The following is a 25,363-nucleotide window of genomic DNA, read 5'->3' on the forward strand; positions in this document are numbered from 1 at the left end:
GCTTGGTCCTTTACTCTCCCGCTCCACCGCAGCCTCTGTGTTCCTTGCCCTCAGGGTGACCTTCTCCTCGCACTGGTTATGCCATCATCCTTCCCCTTCCATGGCCCCGTATATAAGAAATGATTATAATCACAGTACGTTCTGTTTTTTAGCAGAGCATATCAACATTGCTGTATGCCATCATCACACTGGCTTAACACAAACTCTAAAGAAAGTGACATTGGTGTAGCAAGAGAAAGACAGACTTCCCCTTAACTGAAAGGAAGTGGTATCCTGGCTTTAGGGAGGAGTTCATCAGTTCTACAGAGGGGATTTCACATCTTTACACAGGGACACAAACTACACAAAGAGGGCCATTCAGGATGGGAAACGCTGCAGTCGCTAGAATCCCTGTGTGACACTGTGGTCTCTCTAGAGTGTCTGTGTGACACTGTGGTCTCTCTAGAGTGTCTGTGTGACGCTGCGGTCTCTCTAGAGTCTCTGTGTGACACTGCGGTCTCTCTAGAATGTCTGTACACTGTGGTCTCTCTAGCATGTCTGTGTGACGCTGCGGTCTCTCTAGAGTGCCTGTGTGACGCTGCGGTCTCTCTAGAGTGTCTGTGTGACGCTGCGGTCTCTCTAGAGTGCCTGTGTGACGCTGCGGTCTCTCTAGAGTGCCTGTGTGACGCTGCGGTCTCTCTAGAGTGTCTGTGTGACGCTGCGGTCTCTCTAGAGTGCCTGTGTGACGCTGCGGTCTCTCTAGAATGTCTGTACACTGTGGTCTCTCTAGCATGTCTGTGTGACACTGTGGTCTCTCTAGCATGTCTGTGTGACACTGCGGTCTCTCTAGCATGTCTGTGTGACACTGCGGTCTCTCTAGAGTGCCTGTGTGACACTGCGGTCTCTCTAGAGTGCCTGTGTGACGCTGCGGTCTCTCTAGAGTGTCTGTGTGACGCTGCGGTCTCTCTAGAGTGCCTGTGTGACGCTGCGGTCTCTCTAGAATGTCTGTACACTGTGGTCTCTCTAGCATGTCTGTGTGACACTGTGGTCTCTCTAGCATGTCTGTGTGACACTGCGGTCTCTCTAGCATGTCTGTGTGACACTGCGGTCTCTCTAGAGTGTCTGTGTGACGCTGCGGTCTCTCTAGAGTGTCTGTGTGACGCTGCGGTCTCTCTAGAGTGTCTGTGTGACGCTGCGGTCTCTCTAGAGTGCCTGTGTGACGCTGCGGTCTCTCTAGCGTGTCTGTGTGACGCTGCGGTCTCTCTAGCGTGTCTGTGTGACGCTGCGGTCTCTCTAGCGTGTCTGTGTGACACTGTGTCTCTCTAGAGTGTGTGACGCTGCGGTCTCTCTAGAGTGTTTGTGTGACACTGTGGTCTCTCTAGCGTGTCTGTGTGACGCTGCGGTCTCTCTAGAGTGTCTGTGTGACACTGAGGTCTCTCTAGAGTGCCTGTGTGACGCTGCAGTCTCTCTAGAGTGTCTGTGTGACGCTGCGGTCTCTCTAGAGTGTCTGTGTGACGCTGCGGTCTCTCTAGAGTGTCTGTGTGACATTGCGGTCTCTCTAGAGTGTCTGTGTGACGCTGCGGTCTCTCTAGAGTGCCTGTGTGACGCTGCGGTCTCTCTAGCGTGTCTGTGTCTCTCTAGAGTGCCTGTGTGACGCTGCGGCGTCTCTCTCTCTCTAGCGTGTCTGTGTGACGCTGCGGTCTCTCTAGAGTGCCTGTGTGACGCTGCGGTCTCTCTAGAGTGCCTGTGTGACGCTGCGGTCGCTAGCTAGAACGACTATGTGATGCTGTGGTCTCTCTAGAATGCCTGTGTTAACTCAGGAATTCACATTCCTAAGCTCAGTGCAGGCTGAGCACAAAAGTGTGATCTCATTAAGTTAAATAACCCCCTTCTCTCAATTTCTCTTCCTGTAAGGAGGAAAATGCCACTTTCCACCCACAAAGCTCTCTAGAGGACCAAGAAGACAATTCTGTGAAGGACGTCCACCAGCAGAGAGGAGACACAAGACAGCTTTCTAGAGCTGTCGTCCTAAGTCCCCACGCCCATCAGTGTATAGTAATGTCACCAACTTCAAAATCAAGGAAATATGTTTGCATCAGAGAATGGCTTCAATGCCAACACATGGTACATTCCCAGAAGTTTGGATTTCCATAGAAAGAATAAATAACACAGGCTTCCTTGAACGTCCTGGATGAAAACCACACACATCCTTCCAAATCCTGTGGAAAAACATCTCTGGCCCCTCCTTCCCTTAGAAACAGACCCTTCAAAATCTTGTGGTACTTCCCCAAATACCATAATTTTGAGTTGTGACATCTGGTTTCCAGCTCTCCCAGGCTGGAGTTTCTTGTTAAAGGGACATCGAAATCTCGACATCCCAAGCTGCCACTCTGGCCTTGTGCAGGAGCCTTGCTGCCTCACTTCCTGGCATCCGTGCACTCTAGATGGTTCTAACACTTCCCCCAGACAAGGAAGCTACGTGTTTTTTCTAGGATGTCCTTTTTTAGAAGACTTTGTCTCTTCCAGAAGGTATGTCAGACATGATGGGACTCCCCCACTCTCCGTTGCCTCGAATATCACAGAACATCTGGACACCAATGACAGTCCCACTAGAAAAAGGCCCTTGAATCTTCAAGAAGCTCTAAGAGGGGCATTAGATTGTCTGGAAATTCCCTGAAGTTCTTCCTGCTCCACCCACTTGAGCCCAGGATTTGAGAACCAGGTCTTCCAGCCACGGCATGCTAGGCACGGCTTTCTGTTTCGAAGCTCGAGGCTGCGCTGGGGAGAGAGGATGTGGTCCATGGGAAGGGGAAGTGCCACTGCTGCAGGGAGCCAAGCATGGCTTGCTCAGGGCCTGGCTCCCCAGGCAGCAGGAGGTGGGCAGGACCGTGCAGCAAGTCAGAGCACAGGGTGTGGTATCAGATGAGTGGGCGTTGGACTCCCAGCTCTGGCCAAGTGACCTCTGGCAAACCCCTTTCCTCCCTAGCACTGGCATCCTCACAGATGTAACAAAATACGGATGGTGGGCAAATGCCACAGCGTGGCCACATCCCACACGGGGAGAGACGCTTCATCAACAACAGCCATGAACACTGTCCGGCCTGTTCATCAGAGCCCAGCAGACTCATCACACCGACACACGGGAAAAGCACGGGGAATATTTCATTTCATGGGCACGGGTAAGTGCTTAAGCTGGTGGTGGAGGAGAAAGTCCAAAGGCTACTGAGGCGGCATCATAGTGACCATCAAGAACAGGCCAGACACCAGGTGCAGTGGCTCACGCCTGTAATCCCAGCACTTTGGGAGGCCAAGGCGGGCAGATCACCTGAGGTCGGGAGTCGAGACCAGCCTGACCAACAGGGAGAAAACCCGTCTTTACTAAAAATACAAAATTAGCTGGGAATGGTGGCGCATGCCTGTAATCCCAGCTACTCGGGAGGCTGAGGCAGGAGAATTGCTTGAGCCTGGGAGGCGGAGGTTGTGGTGAGCTGAGATCACACCATTGCACTCCAGCCTGGGCAACAGGAACAAAACTCCATCTAAAAACAAACAAACAAACAAAAAACAACAACAACAAAAAAACAAGAACAGGGCGGAAAGCAGTAGGGAGGGAGGATGGGAGAGGCAGCAAGGGCTCCCACACCGGCCGGTGCAATCCATTCTGCACGGAGCTCTGCGGCCTCGTCAGAGTGCATGAGAGGCTAAAAGGGCCACTGCAAAAAAAAAAAAAAAACAAAAAACAAAAAACAACAACAACAACAACAAAAAAACTACACAAAGTGTGAATTGTGGTGATATTGGAGGTGAGTAAAAAGATACAAATATGAATTGGGGGAAATGGTCAGAAAATCTTACCTTCTGAAAAAAAAACTGGCAAAAAGCAATCAAATTAGCCACCTGTAATGCCAGCTATTTTGACCCTGCCAATTTTTTGGGGGTGGAGAGGGGTGCATATTCAACAGTATGGACAACGAGTATACAGTACACAAAGCGACTGCACAGTGTGTGAAGATTCAATCACAGATCAATCACAGCCAGTAGATTACTCATTAGGCAAAAATCAATGAAACCAAATCAATGAAACCAGCAAATTTTAAAGCAATTTTATGGTGAATATTGACAACAGAAAATGAAATTAACACTGCCTAAAAAAAAAAAACCCAAACAAAAACCCCTAAAACTGCATATGATAAAAAATCAAATCACAAAAAAAAATTTGTCTTAGTAGAAATAATAGTTCTATTAAAAAATTCATAATGGCAGCTTTCATAATACTGATAGGTGAAAAATCTTAGTTATAAATTTTATGCAGAGAAGAAATTACTCCAATAAAAAGAATTTTAGTGAAATAACAATGTAAATGAAAACAATTGGAAATAACTTGTGCAATAGAGAAAATTGTGGTCTTATATTGACTTAGTCTTTTCCTCAGAAAGCATTTTCTCCAACAAAAGTCCGTTAGTGTCGTTAAAATTCCAATTAAAACGTTTCTACTCTTAAACACAGAATTAAGATATCTTTGATGGGGGAAAAGCCCAGCAAGTCAGATCAGTGGGTCAAAACTTCCTGTGGTTGTGGAAGTCTTCCCAGGAGATGCTGTGGTTAGGATGGGCCGGGACTGTGTCCCTGACAAGTCCAGGCTTTCCCAGGGTCAGGAAGTTGCTGTGCTGTGCTTTCTAGAAATCTCCTCGAGAGACTCTTTCAAGGATTAATTTAGGAAATAACAAAAGATAAGCTTTACTCATAGTAAGGTGATTGGTTCTACATACTATAAGAAAATTTATTGGATGATGAGAATTTGACCAAAGATAAGGAGAAGGAGGTGGAGGGAGTGGAGGAGGAAGGAGAGAAGGAGAGAAGGAACACACACACACGCACACGCACACGCGTGCACACACACGCACGCACGCACAGGCACATCCACTCTGCCTAGGGAAGTGGCATTCCACCACGTCAGCAACACGTACAGAGTGGAGGTAATCAGTCTTCAGATTCTGCCACAACGCAAGTGAATGTTTAAAAGCCCACCAGCTTCCTTTGATCTGGTTCCACCTTTACCAAGCAAAGTCCATCATGTATATGGTATCTGGGTTACTGTGGCTTGGAGGAGGAGCTTCCTAAATCACTAGCCTTGCTTTGGGAGCCAAAGCTCCTCACTCACTCTCCACATTGACTTCCTTAGTCTCAGCATCGGTTCAGGACTGTGGAGGGGGTGCGAAGAGATGAAACCTGTGGAATGTGAAATACTTCCCCCTATTTTGATCACTGGAAAGGTCTATCCCTAATAGAAATTAAATGCTTTGATCTTGTGATTTCTAGTACAGGATTTGTCATTTTTTTCTAACCCCAAATCAGTTGCTTAGGATCAGATCATCCTTGGGTGAACTGTAAAAACTGAGTTTCGGAAACTGAAGTTTCCAAGCAAGCCTCCAGTGACCCCTGCTTCCCTGGCCCCCTGCTGCTATTCTTTGATGTCTTTTTAGCAGCAACCTAAGTCATCGGGAACATTCTTTCAGAAGAAAGAAGTGTAAGGCATTTCAAGAGCCTTGAAACAGACTCTGAAGCCCAGAGCCCTCCTCCTCCCCACCTACTCCTCTCAGAAGTTTGAAGACAGGGGAAAGCTGTTTAAATCCTTGGCAAATCTTCAATAAATTACTTAGATGGCTGATTCCAAGCGGCCATTATGGGCTTCTATAAGGAAGAGATCTACAATGGATAATTAGAACGAATAACCCTAACAATAAAAAGTTTCCAAATCTAATTGTTCATTTTTCTTTCTTTAGCCAGATAGCACAACATAAATGTGTTAAGATTTCATTGAAACAACCTTATCTTCCAAAGCCAAGTAGTATACCGGAGGACTCCTTATGAAGAGTTAGATCAGTGATGGAAAAGAGCCCAGCTTACAGGTGCCTGCATTCCTTCCTCAGCCTGGAGGAGGCACAGCTAAGCTGGCAGGCAGCAGACCCAAAGATATTGTACCAGCTCTGCCATTTATTCCTGTCACACTTCAGGTAGCTTTTTATGAGAGCCTACATTTGTAGAAGGTGAAGAGAAAACTGAAAAGAGAAGAATTAGACAAAACAACAAACAATCCTTTACTACACATCTACAACATGCCAGGCACTTTTCCTATAATCATTCATCCTAACAAGAACCTCAAAAGATCCATGCCATTACTCCTGTTTCACAGATAAGAACACAGAGGGATAGGGTTTAGAAAACTGCACTGCTCGCCTAAGTCACACAACTAGAGAAAGGGTGAGCCAGGATTCAAACCCATGTCTGAGGACCTCCAAAGCCCTCTTCTTCCTCTTCTCCTTCTGCTTCTTCCACCCCATCTTTTTCCTCTCTCCCTTCCCACCCTCCTCCTCCTTTTAAATTTTTTTATTTTTTGAGTCTTGCTCTGTTGCCCAGGCTGGAGTGCAGTGGCGCAATCTCGGCTCACTGCAAGCTCCGCCTCCCGGGTTCATGCCATTCTTCTGCCTCAGCCTCCGGAGTAGCTGGGATGACAAGTGCCTGCCACCATACCCGCCTAATTTTTTTGTGTGTTTTTAGTAGAGACAGGGTTTCACCATATAAGTCAGGATGGACTTGATCTCCTGACCTTGTGATCCCCCCGCCTTGGCCTCCCAAAGTGCTGGGATTACAGGCGTGAGCCACAGTGCCTGGCCTCTTCCTCCTTTTTTTCACATCTTTATAGAGGTATAATTTATGTACCACAGCAGTTACCATAGAAAGTGTGCAATTCAGTGACTTGTAGTGAATTTATTGCATTGTGCAACCATCACCACGACCTAATTTTAGACCATGTTCATAATCCCAACAAGCTCCTTCATGTCATGTGCAGTCAACCTGCACTCCTACCCTCCCAGCCCCAGGAAATCACTAATCTCCTTTCTCTCTGTAAAGATTTGTCCTTTCTTGGACATTTTATACAAGTGAAATCACACAGTACATAGTCTTTTGTATCTGGCTTCTTTCCCTTAGCAAATGTCTTTAAGGTTCATCCATGTTGTAGCCTGTATCAATACTTTTCTTCCCTTTTATTGCTTCATGGAATCCCACTGTATGGATATAACACATATTGATCATCAATTCATCCTTTGATGGACATCTGGGTTGTTAGGTTTCATGCAGCTGTGAATAGTCATATACAAGTCTTTGTGCGGACATACTTAGGAGTGGAATTGCTGGGTCACATAGGAATGGTGTTTAGCTTTTGGAGAATTTTGAGAAACTGCTTTCCAAAGTGGATGTGCCATTTTATATTCCCACCAGTAATGTACAAGGGTTCCAGTTTCTCCACATCATCACCAGCATTTGTCATTGTCAGTCTTTTTGATTAGTGCCATCCTAGAGGGTATGAAGTGGCATCTCACTGCTTTTGTTTTTGTTTTTGAGACAGAGTTTTGCTCTGTTGCCTAGGCTAGAGTGCAGTGGCACAATCTCGGCTCACTGCAACCCTCCGCCTCCTGGGTTCAAGCTATTCTCCTGCGTCAGCCTCCCAGGTAGCTGGGACTACAGGCTTGCACCACCACACCTGGCCAATTTTTTTTTATTTTTTATTTTTAGTAGAGATGGGGTTTCACCGTGTTGGCCAGGCTGGTCTCAAACTCTTGACCTCAAGTGATGTTTCCACCTCGACCTCCCAAAGTGCTGGGATTACAGGTGTGAGCCACCATGCCCTGCCTCATCCACTTAGTAAGAAAGGCAGAAAGCCTGTTCCTAATCATGCTGATTTTGCAGATGCACTTGCACTAACCTGGAGATGGGGCTCACTGCAGGAAATTGCATCACCCCCAGTATGGAAGTTGGGCTCTTGCACTGGGAAGAGGATTTTCAAGTTACCTGCTCGTGTGTTGTGGGCATAAACCACACAGTTTTGAAGGAAACAAGGTTTGACTTCCCTCTCTCTCCCCAGTGATGGAAGGAGCTGGAAAGAACAAGGTCTGAAACCTGGAAAGCTGAAAACCTGGAAACCCGGGTTCTAGGCTCCAGCTCTGCCACTTTCACCCATTTAAGCCCCTGTTGGGGACTTTGTTTCCTTATTTGTAAAATGGGTATAATAATAAAGTTTTCCTTACAGGGTGGCTTAGATATGGAAAAAAAGGAGTGATAGCCATGGATGGGCCTGGCAAATGATTAAAGTGCTATAAAATGTGAGCCTTAAAATTAGGCACTAGCAGGCCCTGTCTTGGGATCCCATGATGCAGGGGCTAAGAAAGAGATTGTCTGCCCATTGCTTCTCCCTCCCCGCTCCTTCCTACCTCAGGACACAAGAGAGCTGCAGTCTAGCAAACGACACCACACACTCCACACACTCCCATTTTACTGCTCCCTTCCCAGGCAGTAGAGATGAAGGATGAAGGCAGATGTCGAGAGAAGGACAAAGCTGTGCTTTAGTACTTGGGGAATGGTAGGACCAGAATAGGCACTTTTTAAGCAAGATCCACAGCTCTATCTTCTTACACTGTAGACAGGGAGCTCCATCCAGCTTTAGTGGAGGCTGCAAAGGAAAGTCCATAGAATAGGAGGAATCCTGGAAGAGAAATATCTCTGCCAAGTGATTTTTTAGGCCTAAACATTATGTTCACACCGAATCATCACAGCTCCTCTGCCGGGCCTGTGAAATTTACCAAAGCACCACAGCAAAGCTACACATTCACAATCACAAACTTTTAAGAGCAAGAAAAAGTTCTTTTTTTAATTTAAAAAAAAAATGTAAAAGTTTGTTGTGTCAGGGATTAGGGTCTGTTTTAGTATCTTCAAAATGGGTTGTAATAAACTTTAGTATAGGTTTTAATATCTAAGCAAAAATAAAGCTATTCATCTCAACACATATCACAGATACATGTTTATTATACCTAAATAAAGGAAATTCTCAATTCTAGGCTGGATAAACAAGAAAGTCGTCTAAGATGTAACTGTCCTAGATTGATATCATGGAGACTGGTCATGCTCTAAGGATTGCAAAAGCGAGTAAGTGCAGCAACCTACAACTGTAGTAGACCTTTTGGGGTGGAGGCTACTTCGTAGAGTGGAATCAACACTTGGGTTTCAAAGAAACATGAGAAGCACAGCTCACAGGCGATGCTTTGCTCGCTTGGGCTAGCAGTCCTGCCTCCAGGATACCCGTCCCTCCAGCCCCCTCTTCTTCAGCTCATCCTGCCCACCCAGCGAGCTAAGGTACGCTGATTTCCAGCCTCCTTCCTTCCCAGCGCTCAGCTCCTCCTGCATAGCCCTCGGCCTGCCTTCCCCACTGTGGCTGGGCCCAGGTGGGAAGTGACCAGAGGCCATGGGCAGACTTCCAGTGTTACCTATTTGCCTTTCCAGATCGGCAGCTTCATCAGGCGTGGCTCGTGGGAGGACTCCGGGGTCGCTGAAGCTGGTGCGGAGCAGGGTCCCCATCACAAAGAAGAACAGGATGCCGGCGACTGCAGGGATGGCAGGAGTGATTTTCACCGCCAGGTACGGACAGCTGCCAACAGGTTGGACAGGCCGGGGAGAAGGGGAAAAGAAAGGATATACAATGTTAGGAATCAACAGTAAGCAGTCTTTATCTTCTAAGAAGCCAAAAGCTTATTTGGAGGAGGGAAATTGATTTCCATTAAAAATTCATCAATGTGAACGATTTACATTTGGGGAGATCTGCGGTTCTCTTTTACAGACAATTGAACCTCCACTCCCCAGCACGACAGCCCAAGCCCTCTGCTCTTACAGGAAGATGCTGGAAGAAGAATGAAAATAGTCCTGCTTGTATAATCAGTCTAAGACGCATAGAGCTTGTATAAATAGACACGTGTCCTCTGTGCTGTAAACACAGTCCAGGAGTCTATGAGATCCCCCCACCCTCCCCTGGGATTACATAATAGAAGAAGACATCAATTTAGAATGTTCTTCATGCAAGCCGGCCTTTCCCACTTGGGTCAAACGACTCAGGGACTTTCAGCCAGCCTCAGATGCTGAGGACTGTACACACACTCTCAAAGGGCAAGACACCAATTTTCCATGTTTTGGAGGTAATTTATTCCGAAGGGAATGAGCTGTGGAAATGGACTTGCAGGCAAGTTTCTGAAGACGATGTAAGGGATTTCAGCAGCTGGAACAGAATCATCTCATGCTTTTCCAGAGGGCGTCTGAGCTACCAACGGACGAACGTGGCCCAACTCTTAACTCAACCTCTTCACTGCTGTCAGTCTGACACGCTGACGTGAAGCAGGGGTTGTGATGAATCAGGGAGAGGTGCCACTGGGACAAACTCAGCTCTACACGAGGCCAGCCTAGGAACAAGCGTCTGACATTTGGTCTCAGATCCAGGTATTCTGGAGCCGGAGCAGTTCTTACCATGGTGCTTTGATGCACTCGGATGCTTGGACCTAAGTGAAGGATGGGATCTGCAGTGACCACAGTCACTCCACTGTTGCCACATTAAATAACATCATGGGCATTGGGGAACAGGATGCAGAATCGTGAAATTAGGACATCTAGCGTGGAAAGCAATGCTAGATTGCCCACCTCATCAGAATATCCTCTTCCATGTTCTCAAGACAAAACAGAGATGGGGAGCTGGAGAAGAAAGGATTGGGAAGCTCAGCTCTGCCCAAGACTGGGAAGCAGACAGGGCTCTTGGTCTTGGAAGCCCTGGGAACCAGCACCCCACTGCTGTGCAGGTCTCTGATGGATGGCAAAGGGATGCAGGCAGGAGTCTGGGACTTGATCCCCTTTGCTGACCAAAGCCGTGATCCCCTTTGCTGAGACAAGTGATAGATAGAACATTAGTGCACCAGCCTTCAAGAGGCCTGCAGACCTAGACACAGCTTCCTGGAGCGATCACTGATGTTGATAATGTGGACTGTGGTTGTGCAAGTTTCCTAGCACGAGGAGATGTACAGCGAAGTATTTAGGAATAAAGTGCCACGATGAATGCAGCTTACTCCCAAATAGCTCAAAAAAATATTGTCTAGACAGAGTAAATGGGATCAAGTATTAGCAAGAGGTGAATTTGGGTAAAGGGTAAATGGATGTTCCTTGTACTACTCTTACTCTTGCTACTTTTCTATAAGTTTGAAATTATTTCCAAATAAAATTTTAAAAAAAGAAACACAGTCTATATCGAAGGCATGAAAATACCCTGGTATGAAATTTTATATATATATATATATACACACATACATACATACACACACACACACACACACATATGCTATATATAAACCCTGAATACATATAATTTTAGTCTAAAATAATCTACTTTAGGGGGACTTTTTTTGTTATAAAGTGGTTAGGGAAAAGAGCAAATGTGTAGAAGAGAATTTTCCAAAAAAACTTGAATTCACAATTCAACATAATTTGAACAATGACAGTGAATAAAAACAAGCCCACGTTTTTCCCCTTTTTCAAGATTAATGAATTTGAAGAAGAAGATGTTGGCACAGCAAAGCCAGCTTCAGCGAGGGCACAGCTGGACAAGGTGAACCAGACAGACCTGGTTAGGAGAGAGTGTTCCACTTCAGGTGCTGACAGCTGTGGCTTAACGCTATGGAGCTTCTCCAAGGATGGCTACTTGTGAATGGCCAGAACCCTCCCGTGAGGGTGACTGAGTAGATCGTAGGCTCTGGTGTGCTTATTTTTTCCTTTTTGGGTCTGAAAGGCAGCTAGGTGGACTGCAAAGTCTACCTGCTCAACGTTGCAAAGGCTGCCTCTTGCTCTTAGAGCAAGTTCTAGCATGCCTTGCCCTCCACCGTTCCCTGTCCCAAGTGCACTATCCGCGGGGTTGGGATCTTCCACAGCTACCCCACTTCCCCAAGCTGATGCCTCTGTGGCCTCTCATCACCTCCAACCCCCAAACAGGATGTCCCCTGCCACATTCTCACTGCAGAGACAATACACTGTAGATCGGTATCTGCACTTCAGCATACACTGATTTATTCAGAGCCATCCCAGGAAAGGAGGAAAAGGGAAAGTCCAGTTGACGCGGGGAGGCCTGCTGCCTGCCAGGGTTCTCTCACTGCGTAGCGGGTTGTTGCACTTGGACACGTCAGGGCACAGATCTGAAATGCATCTGTTTGTGTTTCCCTGGGAACCTGCTCCTGCTCCTGTTCCCGCAGGAAATCTCAGGCGGGTCTAGTGACTTCTCTGATCATAATATGAAGGTAATAGGAAGTCCTTGTCGCTTTAAGTAGCAAACAGTGTCATTTAAGTAAATGAAAAGGTAATAATCCCAGTGAATAATGGTAACTTCTACCTTGATATGAAGTTAAGCCCCCTCCACCACCCCAGCTCGCCAGCTGCAGTTTTTGGCCCCTCCATGGTGGAGAAGAAAGCAGGAGGAGTAGACAGGGAGGCAGGAAGGAGCTTACAGGAAGAGTTCTGTTACAAGGCGACTGTGTGCTCTGGGTCTATGAGATGGTTAAACCAGCTCTGCCTAGACTTGCATTGGTGAGTGCTTTGGACCCCCCCGGGGGGAACCGAGGTGCGTGGCCCACCTGTGCTTGTCTTCCTCCTTCCCCCTTCTTAAAGAGAAACGGCCAGCCTTCCTCCCACTCAGGGCCTTCCTTCCACTCTGTTTTGCCTTCGAGTCCCTCCTCTCAAAAGCCCTCTCTGTCTTCTCTCTCCGGGGGACAGCTGGAACAGTGATCTCTGTTTGTTTACTTATTTATTTATTTATTATCTTTTTTGAGACAAGGTCTCACTCTGCTGCCCAGGCTGGAGTGCAGTGGTATGATCACGGCTCACTGCAGCTTTGAACTCCTGGAGCTCAAGAGATTCTCCCAGCTCAGCCTCCTGAGTGGCTGAGACTATAGGCCCTCACCACGGATGACGCCTGGCTAATTTTTTGTGTGTTTTGTAGAGACAGGGTCTCACTTTGTTGCCCAGGCTGGTCACACACTCCTGGGCTCCAGTGATCCTCCTGCCTCAGCCTCCCAAAGTGCTGGGATTACAGGAATGAGCCACTGTGCCCAGCCTAGACAGTGACCTCATCCCTGCCTACCACGATCCCCTCCTTCAATCTGTCCCAACCACCACTGCCAGCTCCAATCACACGTGTCTCTGCCCAAAAGCCTTCCATGCTTCTGCCGTCCCTGCCAACGAAGCTCGAGCTCCTTATCTGGTGTCTAAGTGTCCCCCAGTCACCTTCTCTCCCTCTCTCTCACTGCCCCTTCCTGAATCCCAGCAATGGCCACACCTAACATTTGGGCATCTCAGGCAAGCATGGGCTTTCACCCACCGCCGGCGCTGCCTGTCCAGTCCATGTGTCTGGAACACCCGCACCTCCCATTTGGCATGTTGATGCTCCCCAACCTTCCACTTCCAGCTCAATACCGCTTCCTGAAAAGCCTTGGTAGAGTTTCTGGGCTCACCCCTAAACAAAAGGGATCGCTTCTTTCTCTGGACCCCCACCGTGTTTTCCTTTGCTCCTCTTCCTCAGGACATGTGGATATTTGCGGACATGTGGCTATTTGCGGACATGCTCCACGCACCTCACTAGATTAATAGTCCTGGAAGGTGAGACTGGCCCCTGTTCCTCTTCGTGTCCTTTGTAGCACCTAGCAGGATGCCTCGCATGGTGGAAAATGCAACCAAATGTGATAAATATTTGTTGAGTAGCTGAATGAACAGAATCCATTTAGTGAATTTTACTAAAATTTACCTGAAAGAGGAGGAGAGTCAAGTCACCCATACCCTCAGCAACCACAGACCTGGTCTAGAACTTCTCTACTCTTGTTGGCTTGCTAGGTCCCATAACTTCCTTCAGATACATGCTAAGGCCCAGTTCCTCCCACGAGGCTCCCTCAGCTGAGAGGAGAGGATATTCCTCAGCTCATTGAGCCGAGTGTGCCTCACATTAACCTTCTAGGGGCATTTGCTGGAACCTCTAAGACCCTCCATGTGCTAAAGTTCTAGCAGATGAAGCACCATATGTTGGTACAACTCTGTACAATGCTAGGTGCTTTGTGACAGTCCCGTTCCACCAGCCTGTGTGTGTGACAGAGGACAGTGCTGAATTTGTCCTAGAAATCCTCAACAACTCACTTTTTATAAAAGCAGCAGAATTCCCAACCCTAAACAAACAATGAGGTCAGGGCTACTGAGACACCTTCAAACTGCTGCTCAGAAAAAGCAGAGAGCATCTATAGTCCTTGTGGTAAAGACAAGGCAATAAGCAGACCCTGCCCACGACTGTGAATGTTTACCTCCTGAAGGAGGTGAGACTAATGGAACATCTCAGTCGACCCACAGACTGGCACAGCTTCACAGCTAAAGGAAGCGCTATGCACAGTATGGCAAATTCTTCGCCTGAGCTCAGATGACTTGAAAATGGCTCCTTCATATTTCTGAGCAACTGTGGATGGGAACTCCAATGCTGAGTGCCATCTGTGTTGAGGAAGACTCCATCCCTGAGGGCCTGGATTTGATACAAGATGATGAGGCAGCTGCCAAAGATATAAACACCAAATGGAATCCTATTTCTGTCTCAAGAATTGTGACCTACATACAACTCAGGGCAGTGTAGAAAACAGGCTACAGGCGTCTTAGTCTTCATAAAGATGAACTGGAAAGTGACAGGGGGAAAAAACAAGAATTTGAAAGCATACATCCTCATAACATAAAAGAAATTAGCCAATTTAGCACCAGATGCTAAAATGATGAGAAGCCTTTACAGAGCTCTCCCTCCAATCATATACATCAGCGAGAGCTGTTTGATTTTGGATATGATGATAATTACTTATGCACAAACTGTCAATGCATCGTACATTCGAGGTACAGAAATTCATTCCAGGTAATAATTAGAAATCATAGCACTGCCAAAACATTATATGGATTTTTTTTCAGTTCAAATAGCAATCTTTTTGAATCTTTAGTAAAAGTTGTTTTTGTGCTTTGATGCTTATACATGAAAAGTGGAACTGTTTTCTGGGCACCATATTATCTGAGACCACACAATCGGTGTATCTGATCATTAAAAAGATAGATGGAGGGATAGATGATAGATAGATAGGTAGGTAGGTAGATAGATAGATATAAAATCATTTTAGCATCAAACAGACACTGACATCCCAGAATCAACACTGTCATTAATTCCATATTCATGTTTAGAGACTGGCTTACAGGTTAGAATCTGACACAAAGCTGATTCCTTGAACAAAAACCCTAAGACTAAACTAATTTCTTAAACATTTGGATAGGAAATATGGATTTCATTGTTGGGTAATTAGGTCTCTCTGTTTTCCAGAGGACATTCTTTGGGAGAAGATTAACTTAAAAACTAAACAAAACAAAACAACAACATTAACAAGATATAGCAGAGACATTAAAACCAAGTGCCTTTGGAACAAGAAGTAGAGAATCTTTTCCTGTATCAAAACAATTCAAGTCTTCTTTTAATGTTTTGTCTATAAATGGATACACATTAAAAAAAAGTTTGTTACTAGTAGCTCATGACTCCTGACTGCAGCAAATGGCCTACATTTGACATTTTTGGTCTGTCCTGTATGTATGAAAGCATAAACATGAGAATAACTGTTTTTTAGACATAACCATGAGGCATGCATTTATTATTACACAGGAAGAGGAAGTGGCCTTGCTGCATTATTGCCACACTCCAATTCAGGGAATTTCTACTTTGCAGAAATCATCAAGTAACCTAGCATTTTAAGTTTCAGATTCTTGACTGCAAAGCATTTCAATAAAAAGTAGCTAAGGCAAACAATCATAAATGAAATAACCTGAGCCAATGACTCACACGTCTGAAATAATCAGAGTAGCATTGTGAGAAATGGAGGTTTTAAGGGTTGCAATAGAAATGACCCCTTTTCCTTTTCATATGAGTCACTGCAAAACAAATGTACTTTTCACTTACAGGCAGGAACATAAGCACCATTCATTTTGTGATTTGTTCCTTAATCACATACTTAGAAACAAATCTACCACCGCAAGGCAAAGATGAGCACATTACTTGGAGACAAATAGAGGAAAAAGTAGATTCAGAAAGCATATCCACTCACAACTCTAGAATAGGAAAAACCAAAGAGATGATTTCATAAAACTCCCAAGAGTGACATTCCCCTACAAGATCACGATGGCAGGACCCTGTGCCTGGAAAGCCCTTAGTGACTCATCGTGTTAATTACCCCAGATGCACAGAGCCAGGAGTCTATGCATGCCTGTACCAAGAGAGGGAATTTAAATCAATGAGCCCAGGGACTAACGTGGAAAATATGAGCAAAGCAAGCTGGAAGGAAAAGCTCAAACCCAGAGAGCATAGAGGTGACAGTAGAACTCCACACACCCATTTGTAGACTACAAAGGTGACGTTCAGTTTCATCAAAGCTCAATGGCTTGTTTTTCCATCCGTGTCTCTGTCTACCTTTGTTGTGTGAAAACTGTAGCTTTCGGGCTTGCTAGGGGAGGAGGAAGGTGAAGGTCACCCTACCAAAGCGAGGAACATCACTTAGGAAATCCGGTTTTCCCCTGCAGGCTTTCTGGCTAGATGCAGAGTTAAACAGGGACGTCTCCAAACACAGCACAGTCTTGCCTTGAACTTGCAGAGTTCATGAGTGAGGAGAGGGGCTCCAGGCATCAAGCACTTCCGTGAACAGAGAGCTGAGGAGGGGAGAAGAGGAAAGTGCTGTCTTCCGCCCATGTGGCCCAAACACCCTTTAAGTGTGCAAGACAGAGTTAGTGCCCTTATTCTTAACTCAGGGCCTCCCAGACCACCCAGAGAGATCTACTTAAGATACAAGACCTGGGAATCTGTAGCTTTGAAATACAGGCTTCAAATCATAGCGTGTAAACAGCCCAATTTACCCATCTACTATTGAGAATGTACAAGAGTTTACTAGTGAATATTGTGGTGCATCAACATTTTTGCCAAGTGATCCTGAGTTGCATGTAAAATTCCAGGAAGAGGCCGGGAGTGCCTATAATCCCAACACTTTGGGAGGCTGAGGTGGGCAGTGCTTGAGCTCAGGAGTTTGAGACCAGCCTGGGCAACATGGCAAAACTCTGTCTCTACAAAAAAAAAAAATAAATAAATAAATACAAAAACTAGTTGGGTGTGGTAGCGTGTGACTGTAGTCTCAACTACTTGGGAGGCTGAGGTGGGAGGTTCGCTTGACCCTGGGAGACTGAGGCTGCAGTGAGCCAAGATCATGCCACTGCACTCCAGCCTGGGCAACAGAGCCAGACCCTGTCTCGAAAAAATGAAATGAAATGAAATAGAATTTCAGGAAGCCAGAGGCTTCTGGGTAGCGTGTGAGTCACGGGAGGGAAAGTCAACACTGTTTTGCCCCAGAAGTTGCTCTTTGACGTCCTGACATTACTTAGGCATGGCAACCATATGCCCCTGATTTCTCATTAGAGTCCTGGCGCAGGTGGATGTCTTCTCATTTTCAGACCATGTGTGGCCACTGAGCTAACTGGCCCAAGTAACTCCATTTTGCTTTCTGTGCATCCTGGAACCAACCGTAAGTCATCGTCAGGGCAAGCCAGGGCCCTTCTGAGAAAGCTCTTCCTAGAGCTGCTGGTGTGTGTGCTGGGAAGACCTGCCCACACCAAGCATCCAGGGTAGTGATTTGGGATTTGTCCTGGCACTAAACAGCATTCTAGGGTTTAGCTGCCTCTGACCCTGGCTTATATTTGAAGGGTGTCCATTCTGCCTCCGATCTGGAAACTCTGTATGGGAAAGTCATAGCAGGACTTTAGTTCTAGTCATAATTCTTGTTTCATCCAATCTAAGGTACCCCACATTTTAAGATGTATCATTAAGGGGAAATGTGCCAAATCAGATGATATTCTCTAACCACAAGGGATCTTTATTTCATACTTATTGAAAGAGCTGTTATAGACTTAATTAGACACCAATTTAAAAATCATATATCACTATCGTGCATACATTTTAAAAAACGTGAGTGAACTAAATTGGCCACAGTATTCCTAAAACATCTCCACATTTAGAGCCTGAGGCAGAGGTGACTGCGTGGGAGCCTTTCCACGTTGCAGCCTCCCGAGCCCATCAAAGCACGGCCTAGCTCTTCTGCTTCTCCCTAGCCTGCACTCCGTGCCCAATGCACCAGCTCAAGCCAGAGCGCGTCCCTCCTGTGCTCAGAACTAAAGCCAGGTACTTGCAGAGGCTACAAAGCCATCTGGCTCCTGTGACCTCTTTGACCTCATCTTCCTCCCTCCTGCTGCCCCCTGCAGCCCTGGAACAAGCCAGGCCTGTCTCTTCTCTGGGAGAGGCACATTTGCCTGTGCCTTCCCCTTGCCTGGAATCCCCTCCCTATGGGGAGCCACAGAGCTCCTCCTAGCCTTTACTCAAATATCACCTTCTCTGTAGAGACTTCCCTGATTGTGCTGCACACAATCTCCAAACTGCAGCCCCCCTATGACCAGCCACTCCCTCTCCACCAACCCCAACCCCCTTCCAGCTTTTACTTTTCCCATAGCACTTAACCCCACTTGGCGCACTATTAATATATGTACTTCCTTGCTTACTGTCTGACCCCACTAGAAAAAAGATCAATGCAATGAGGAAGTGTATCTGCTTGGTTCACAAATGTAACCTCCAGTGCCTAGAATTCAGTCTAGCACATAGTTGACCTTCAATAACTATTTGTTAAATGAAATGAAGAGACATCTAAAAAAACACAGGATACAAAGTGCAGTGGAGATGATCCCATTTGTGTTTCAAACACATTTATATTCGTAACTGGAAGAATGTGCCCCATCATCTCATTATCCCTGGGTGATTTTGTGCATATGTGCTTTTTGGTGGTTTCCAAATATTCTTAATTAAAGCATGGCTTGTTTTTGTAGTAGAAAAATATGTTATTAAAAATAAATGTATAAGTACTTGCTGAACTAAAAAAGAAGAGAATTGCCAAAATATTAAAATCTGCCTGTGCTTTTAAAAATTCAACTATCAATAAAGAAGATGCTTGACAATAATGTATATTCTCTGTTGGACTGAAACAGAGCTGGCTGAAGCTCTTGAGTTTTGCAAGTTGCCTTATAGTACCTTAATTAGTCTAATTGTTTTGGGGTATGGAGGATCATACATTTAAGAATGCAAAACCCAGGTTATCTCCTATCTCAGCTCTGGTCTGTACCCAATTTCTGGGAGGAATGTGACTAGAGAAAGTTCTTCAGTCATCCTTGCAGATTTCTGTCTTAAACTGGGTATTTAAAGTACAGTACAAGGCCACACATATGGGACCCAACTCCCCTCAGTTCCAGCAAGCCCCCTGAAGATCCAGAATCTCAGATGCCTGGTACATTCTCTTTTTCTTTCTTTGTGTTGCGGGTGGTCTAGGGATGGCAAGATGAGAAGGAGGTGTTCAGGAATGAGAAAGAATCAAATACTACACAAATTAAATCTCCTCAACACCGGCAATGTTGGTAGAATTGAACCCAAATGTTGGCTAGCCCATCAATGAGCACTGTTTGGCCATGAATTGCCCAACAGAGACATTTTCCACAAAATCTGAATTAGTTTAATCATTACATGCTCAAGAAAATCTTGTTGGAAGGAAAATGCCCTGCCTTGTTGCAGATTGCACACTGAGCACCAGTGAGCTTCTCCTCCCATCCCAAGGCCCTGGGGCCATCAGGCTCCCTGCTGGGAGGTGGCCCAGGGGTGTGGCTGCTGGTGCCACCGGGAGATGCCTGCTGTGCCTGTGCCTGCTCCTCCTTCCCCAGTGGCCCCTTTCCCAGTGCTTCCATGGCCAGCGGCCCCGCACTAGGGCTTCAGTTGCTCACCCAGAGTGGGCAGGCAGTGAGCACAGCTTTACCCAGGACTGGGGCCTCTGCCAGGGAGCTGGTACCCCCACGCCTATCCTGTAGAACGAGGCCAGGCCCTCTGGGACAGTCACACTACACAAAGTCCAGATGTTACTGCTATGGAAACGTGTCTTCTGCATTACAAAGATGCAGTAAGTCAGGACCTTTGGGGCAAAGGCACATGTGAGTCTTGGGAAGTTTTTCCAGAGCTGGAGAACAAGTCTACGAGTACTGTGGATGCAAGAGATGACCGAGTCTCCTTCACGCCTTCATTCAGGCACTCCACACACAGTCACTGAATACACACCACCTGCCAGCACACCGCACCATGTGCTAGGAAAGCAGCAGGATCAAGACAAGACCCTCGCTTCCTGGCAGCTCACATTCCAGTGGGGGGCGGGGGGGGGGGGCAAATTCACACACTTCAAACAAAAGAGCAAGTGTGGAAACACAGGTGCTGAGGAACGGTGGAGGGGACCAGCTCAGTGGGCCGGAAGGGTGGGTGTTGGTGAAGGCTTTCTGGAGGGGGCATCAGAGGCAGGAGTGAGACCTGCAGAGAGGAAGGGCGTTGGCAAGGACAGGGAGCCCCAGACCCTCCCTGACCCTAATAATTCCAGACCTCCTTCGGTCGGTGCACCGAGTGACTGGTGGAAGCACAGTGTAACCTTCCCTAGACAGGACTCTGGAACGGCACGTCCTGGGGGGCAGGGGCGTTGTAGGCTGTTTAGTCACTGTGGCATCCCCAATGCCTCATACACTGCTACACGATAGGCACTCGACAAATATTTGCTGAATTGAATGTCGTGGAATCATCAGAGCAGACCCAGGACATCTAGGTCCACGTTTGGTAGCAAACTGCAAAGCAATGGGTGCAAAGGTCGTCATGCGGGTGAAGCAGTGGAAGACACTGAGAAGGAAGTGAGCAGACCCCACTTCCGTGTGCTCCAGCCTCTGCTGACAGCACTCCTCTGAGCTAAAGGTCCCACTCCTGGGGGAGAAAAAGGGCCACCTTCTTCCTTTTGCGAGGGAGGAAGCATTACTAAGTAAATTTTGCTTTACAGTGTTTCCCTAAGAGTGAAGAGGAATTGAAGATTTTTTTTTTAACATATCCGTCATCATAAACCTCAAGGAATTAGATAATATAGGATCAATACAAGTTAGAAATATCCAGTCGTTGAGACAGAGACACATGTGAGTGCAGAAGGCTAAGCTATTTCACCCATCAACTCACTAAACAATGTTGTTTCCAATAGCAGAGACATCATAATTTGAAAAATAGTACATAATAATTATGCAAAATGGAAATAAGGTGCTCTGAGTAGAAAAGAAAAAAGGCTACAAAGGTATTTAAGGAGAAAATGGTTCTATTTCCAAAAAGGGGAGAAATAAAACAAGGTAAACGGCTTAAAGCCCACGTGCCCTGTGACACCAAGTTGGAGACTATCAGGCGAAGACAGCTTCAAAAGTGCGTATTTGGTAGAAATGAACAAAATGAAATTCACTGGAAGTCTTTGGATATTGGGTTGCTGTTGGGGGCTGCCGATTCATTTTTCCCTTCTCTAAAGGGACAGCACTTAGCGTTCATTCACAGATGATTCCTTTTTCTCACCTAAAACAATGCCCGTGGTATCGACTATTATCCCTGGCAAAGTGCCTTTGCATTAAAACATGATGACAGCATTTCTCAGCCCTGATGTTGGGGAGAGCTCCTACCATGTAATTATCCAGCTCAATTAGAAGACAAGGTCAGAACAAACAGATCCAGAGGGAAGATCCATGCCTGCTAGACACATAGATGTGGTCCCACATCATTTTTTTTTCTTTTTATCTAGCCCTGTTACTGTTTCATACACATGGTTTTCAAAGTAACAGGCAGCTAGACAGTAAGACTGCAGGGACCAAATGAAAATGCACATTTTTTTGATTGAGTACCTATATTGCAGACAGTTTCACATATAGCATTTCATATAATGTCTACAAAAATGTACACAGCTAATTGTCTATGACGTTGGTATTACTGAGACCATTTCACAGATAAGGAAACTAAGGTTCATTAATTTGACTGATAAGACTTATAAGAGGTTCATTAATTTGACTGAGCCTGGTTTAGCTAATAAATTTCAGAACCAGAAGTCAATCAGATGTGGCCATCTTCAAAGGCCATGGGCCCAAGGCATGGTTTCTCAGTTGTACCACAATGAGGCCTACACTTCTGTTTTTGCACTCTACACACTTTCTTAGTGGAATACGATAACAGCTGTACCTGCTTTCACCTTTTTATAAGGATTTCAATGATCCTTATTAAATGTAATTAAGAACACAGCAAAACCTAAAGCTATTTAGCGTGAAGGTGCCTTGTCCAGTCTGGGCAGAAGATAAGCTTGGAGTCTTGGGTGACAAAGTCTCTCATTGATGGATTGCCAGCAGTCGGGTAGTAATGCCTTAGTGACTGAAGGTCAAGAACATTTCTCTTGGGCTCTGCTTTCCAATTCCAGTTGAAGAATATCAAGCTCTGTGGTTTCTACATAACATAGAAACCACAGATTCCCGGGGGCCCTGTCAATCAAACTTGACACTAAATGGTGATGACTGCTCCTGTTATTACAAAATACATGTATGCTACACAAAGACCATAATGGTTAGTTTTGCTTAAATACTGGAGGATTCTGACCAGTACAATGCTAAAGCATAAACTTACATTTATGAAAAAAGATAAAGATAAACTTTCTAGAATTCCCAGGTTATACCCAAGAAGTACTTGCTCCCTGTGAAGAGAAGGTGGGGTTGCAGAGACTCCAGAGATCTCCACTTCTGCAGTGTCAGCGTGGAACTGTACCTAATTGCTCCAGTATCCACTCCTAACCAGCAGGAATGTCAAAGAACCTCAGAAGAGTACAGGCGGTAGGTGCTGAGTAAAACTGGAAGTCTGAGTGTGTCTCCTAGACACTAGGAAGTACAAGGATATACTTTCAATGAAACTCTTTGAACTCATTGGGAGAAAGCTGAAAAATACCATGTGCTGTTGAGGAATTAATGCCCACTCCCACCCCCAGTCTTCATCTAATTGTGCTTTTTAAATTAATTAATTAATGCCAACTCCCACCCCAGTCTTCATCTAATTGTGCTTTTTCAATTAATTAATTAATGCCAACTCCCACCCCCAGTCTTCATCTAATTGTGCTTTTTAAATTAATTAATGAATGCCCACTCCGACCCCAGTCTTCATCTAATTGTGCTTTTCTAATTAATTAATGAATGCCCACTCCCACCCCCAGTCTTCATCTAATTGTGCTTTTCTAATTAATTAATGCCACTCCCACCCCCAGTCTTCATCTAATTGTGCTTTTTAATATTTTTGTTTTATTTATGTATTTATTTTTTGAAACAAAGCCTTGCTCTGCTGACCAGGCTGGAGTGCAATGGTGTGATCTCAGCTCACTGAAAGCTCCGCCTCCCGGGTTCTCGCCATTCTCCAGCCTCAGCCTCCGGAGTAGCTGGGACTACAGGCACCCGCCACCATGCCCGGCTAATTTCTTTGTATTTTTAGTAGAAATGGGGTTTCACCATGTTAGCCAGGATGGTCTCGATCTCCTAACCTTGTGATCCATCCGCCTTGGCTTCCCAAAGTGCTGGGATTACAGGCGTGAGCCACCGCGCCCGCCCTATTGTGCTTTTCTAATTAATTAATTAATGCCTACTCCCATCCCCAGTCTTCATCTAATTGTGCTTTTTAAATTAATTAATTAATGCCCACTCCCACCCCTGGTCTTCATCTAATTGTGCTTTTCCAAGTATATTCATCTGTGGCCAAACTTTCATATAATTTCTTTACTTAAGTCTTCTTTTAAGTCACGTACTTCTGAGATTAAAAAAAAAAAAAAACTTTTCAGCTCATTTGGAAATAGAAGAGAAGGATTCCTGAGGACTTCCCCACGGCAAACATGATAATGAACTGATTACTAAAAAGAGAAGGGCAAAAGTCAGAATAGTGAACATTAGATCTAGGGAAAAATCTAGGTGGGGAAAAATAGTGGAAACAACCTTAAGGAATATGGTGGAGAAACATCTGGAAAAAGCACATTTAATTAGAGAACACCAAGAGGGACTGCAACAGTGGAAATCATGCCTGGCTGGCCTGATGGAAGGCTTGGGAGGTGTGATTGCCATGAAAGCTACAATCAAACAAGTGCCACCTTTCTTGAATCTTGCCAAGCAGATGGCAAAGTTGGAGAATCAACAGGGAAACTGTAGAGTGATACAATGCAGAGAGAGAAGGATCAGAAAGCCCCTCCTATAGTCATACCCTTATCCCTCTTAGGCTTGCGCCATACATTGTCCAGTTGGTTTCAACATTCAGAATAACTGGAGCCCTAAAGAACTGTCAAGTTCTGAGAACAGTCTTTCCACTTCCAGAAACAACTTCCTGAGAGACCATTACATGGCTGCCAAAAAAACACTGCTTCATCTTTTAAGCACTTGTGAAACTTGAGGTCAAAGAGCAGAGGTCCACCAAGCAAGGCCACAGAAAAACAGCTTGAAAATGCTCCAGCTGAGCCTATGTGCTCAGTGGCAAAGCCTCGTGACTGTAGTGCTTACTCTGGGCAGTTCTGGAAGGCTTTTTCTACCAGAAGTTTCCATCAGTTGAGGTTTTGACTCTTACTCTCCCCTGGGTGGAGAGTCTGAGGCTGCACGGTGCAAGATGAAAGGACTTCAATATTGTCTGACTATAAGAGCAAGCTCTGCAAAGTACTTTTTTGAAGAGGAGATTTTTGAATGGGACATCTGGGTGGGAAAATAGGAAAACAGGTCAGTTGAGCAAAGGAATATCAACGGTTCCTGTTCTCCATATGAGCTGAGAATGCAGCCTCTCCTTCAGAGTAGAAACAGGAGCTGGGGAGCTCCTGGAGTCGATGGGAGGTGCCCCAAGTCTGGTAGGAGATAGGGGCACTGATGCAGCCATGGTCCCCCTGCTGATATAACCTGCTTTCAGGCACCCAGTTGCAGGGTGGCTCAGCTGAGGGTCACCAGCTTGCCGCGACAGGAGAGGATGGTGGCCTTACCTACAGCCATGGTTTCACATTGTGTGGGAGGATCCATAGATTCTCAAAGGGGTTCTGGACCCCAACAGTATTATGAACTATTACTCTTAGGAGGGAAGGTATGTACCCAGCTACCTATTCAGAAGCACACTCTGGGGCTAGCCGCTAAAGAGGCTGCCCCAAGTCCTTCAGTGCTCCCAGTCACCATCCACTGCCCTGGCCCCTCTCCCCACACCCCTAGAACGCCTCTCTATGAGCCAGCAAATAAAAATTAACATCTATCCAGGTCCCTGGTCCAGCGGTTGGTGAATAATCTGGCTGTCCACACTGCCCTTCAGCTTTCTCAACTGAGCCCTGGTGCACACGTATCAGTCCATTCAGAGAAGACGGGTTCCCACAGTCGCTGAAGTAGGTAGGAGCACAGAGGCCACCCTGAGACTAGCACAGACATGAGGCCAGATAGGGAAGCCCCTTCCTCAACCACGAGCTTGAGGGTGGGCAAGACTCCCAAATGCTGAAGACACTCTTGTGTGAAAGAGAAAAACAACCCAAGGCAAGACAGG

General features: G+C 46.0%; 1 protein-coding gene across 2 annotated transcripts in view; it reads right to left on the reverse strand.

Moving 5' to 3' along the window:
- The window catches only part of ZDHHC14 (zinc finger DHHC-type palmitoyltransferase 14), a 299,829-nt gene that overhangs the window by 123,444 nt on the left and 151,022 nt on the right, over positions 1-25,363 (reverse strand). For both annotated transcript variants that reach the window (XM_050786737.1, XM_050786736.1), the window contains exon 2: positions 9,300-9,460. In XM_050786737.1, the coding sequence (XP_050642694.1) occupies positions 9,300-9,460 (161 nt within the window). The remainder of the gene's footprint in view (positions 1-9,299; positions 9,461-25,363) is intronic.

Source organism: Macaca thibetana, chromosome 4 (assembly GCF_024542745.1).
Source record: "Macaca thibetana thibetana isolate TM-01 chromosome 4, ASM2454274v1, whole genome shotgun sequence".
NCBI classification, from domain to species: domain Eukaryota; kingdom Metazoa; phylum Chordata; class Mammalia; order Primates; family Cercopithecidae; genus Macaca; species Macaca thibetana.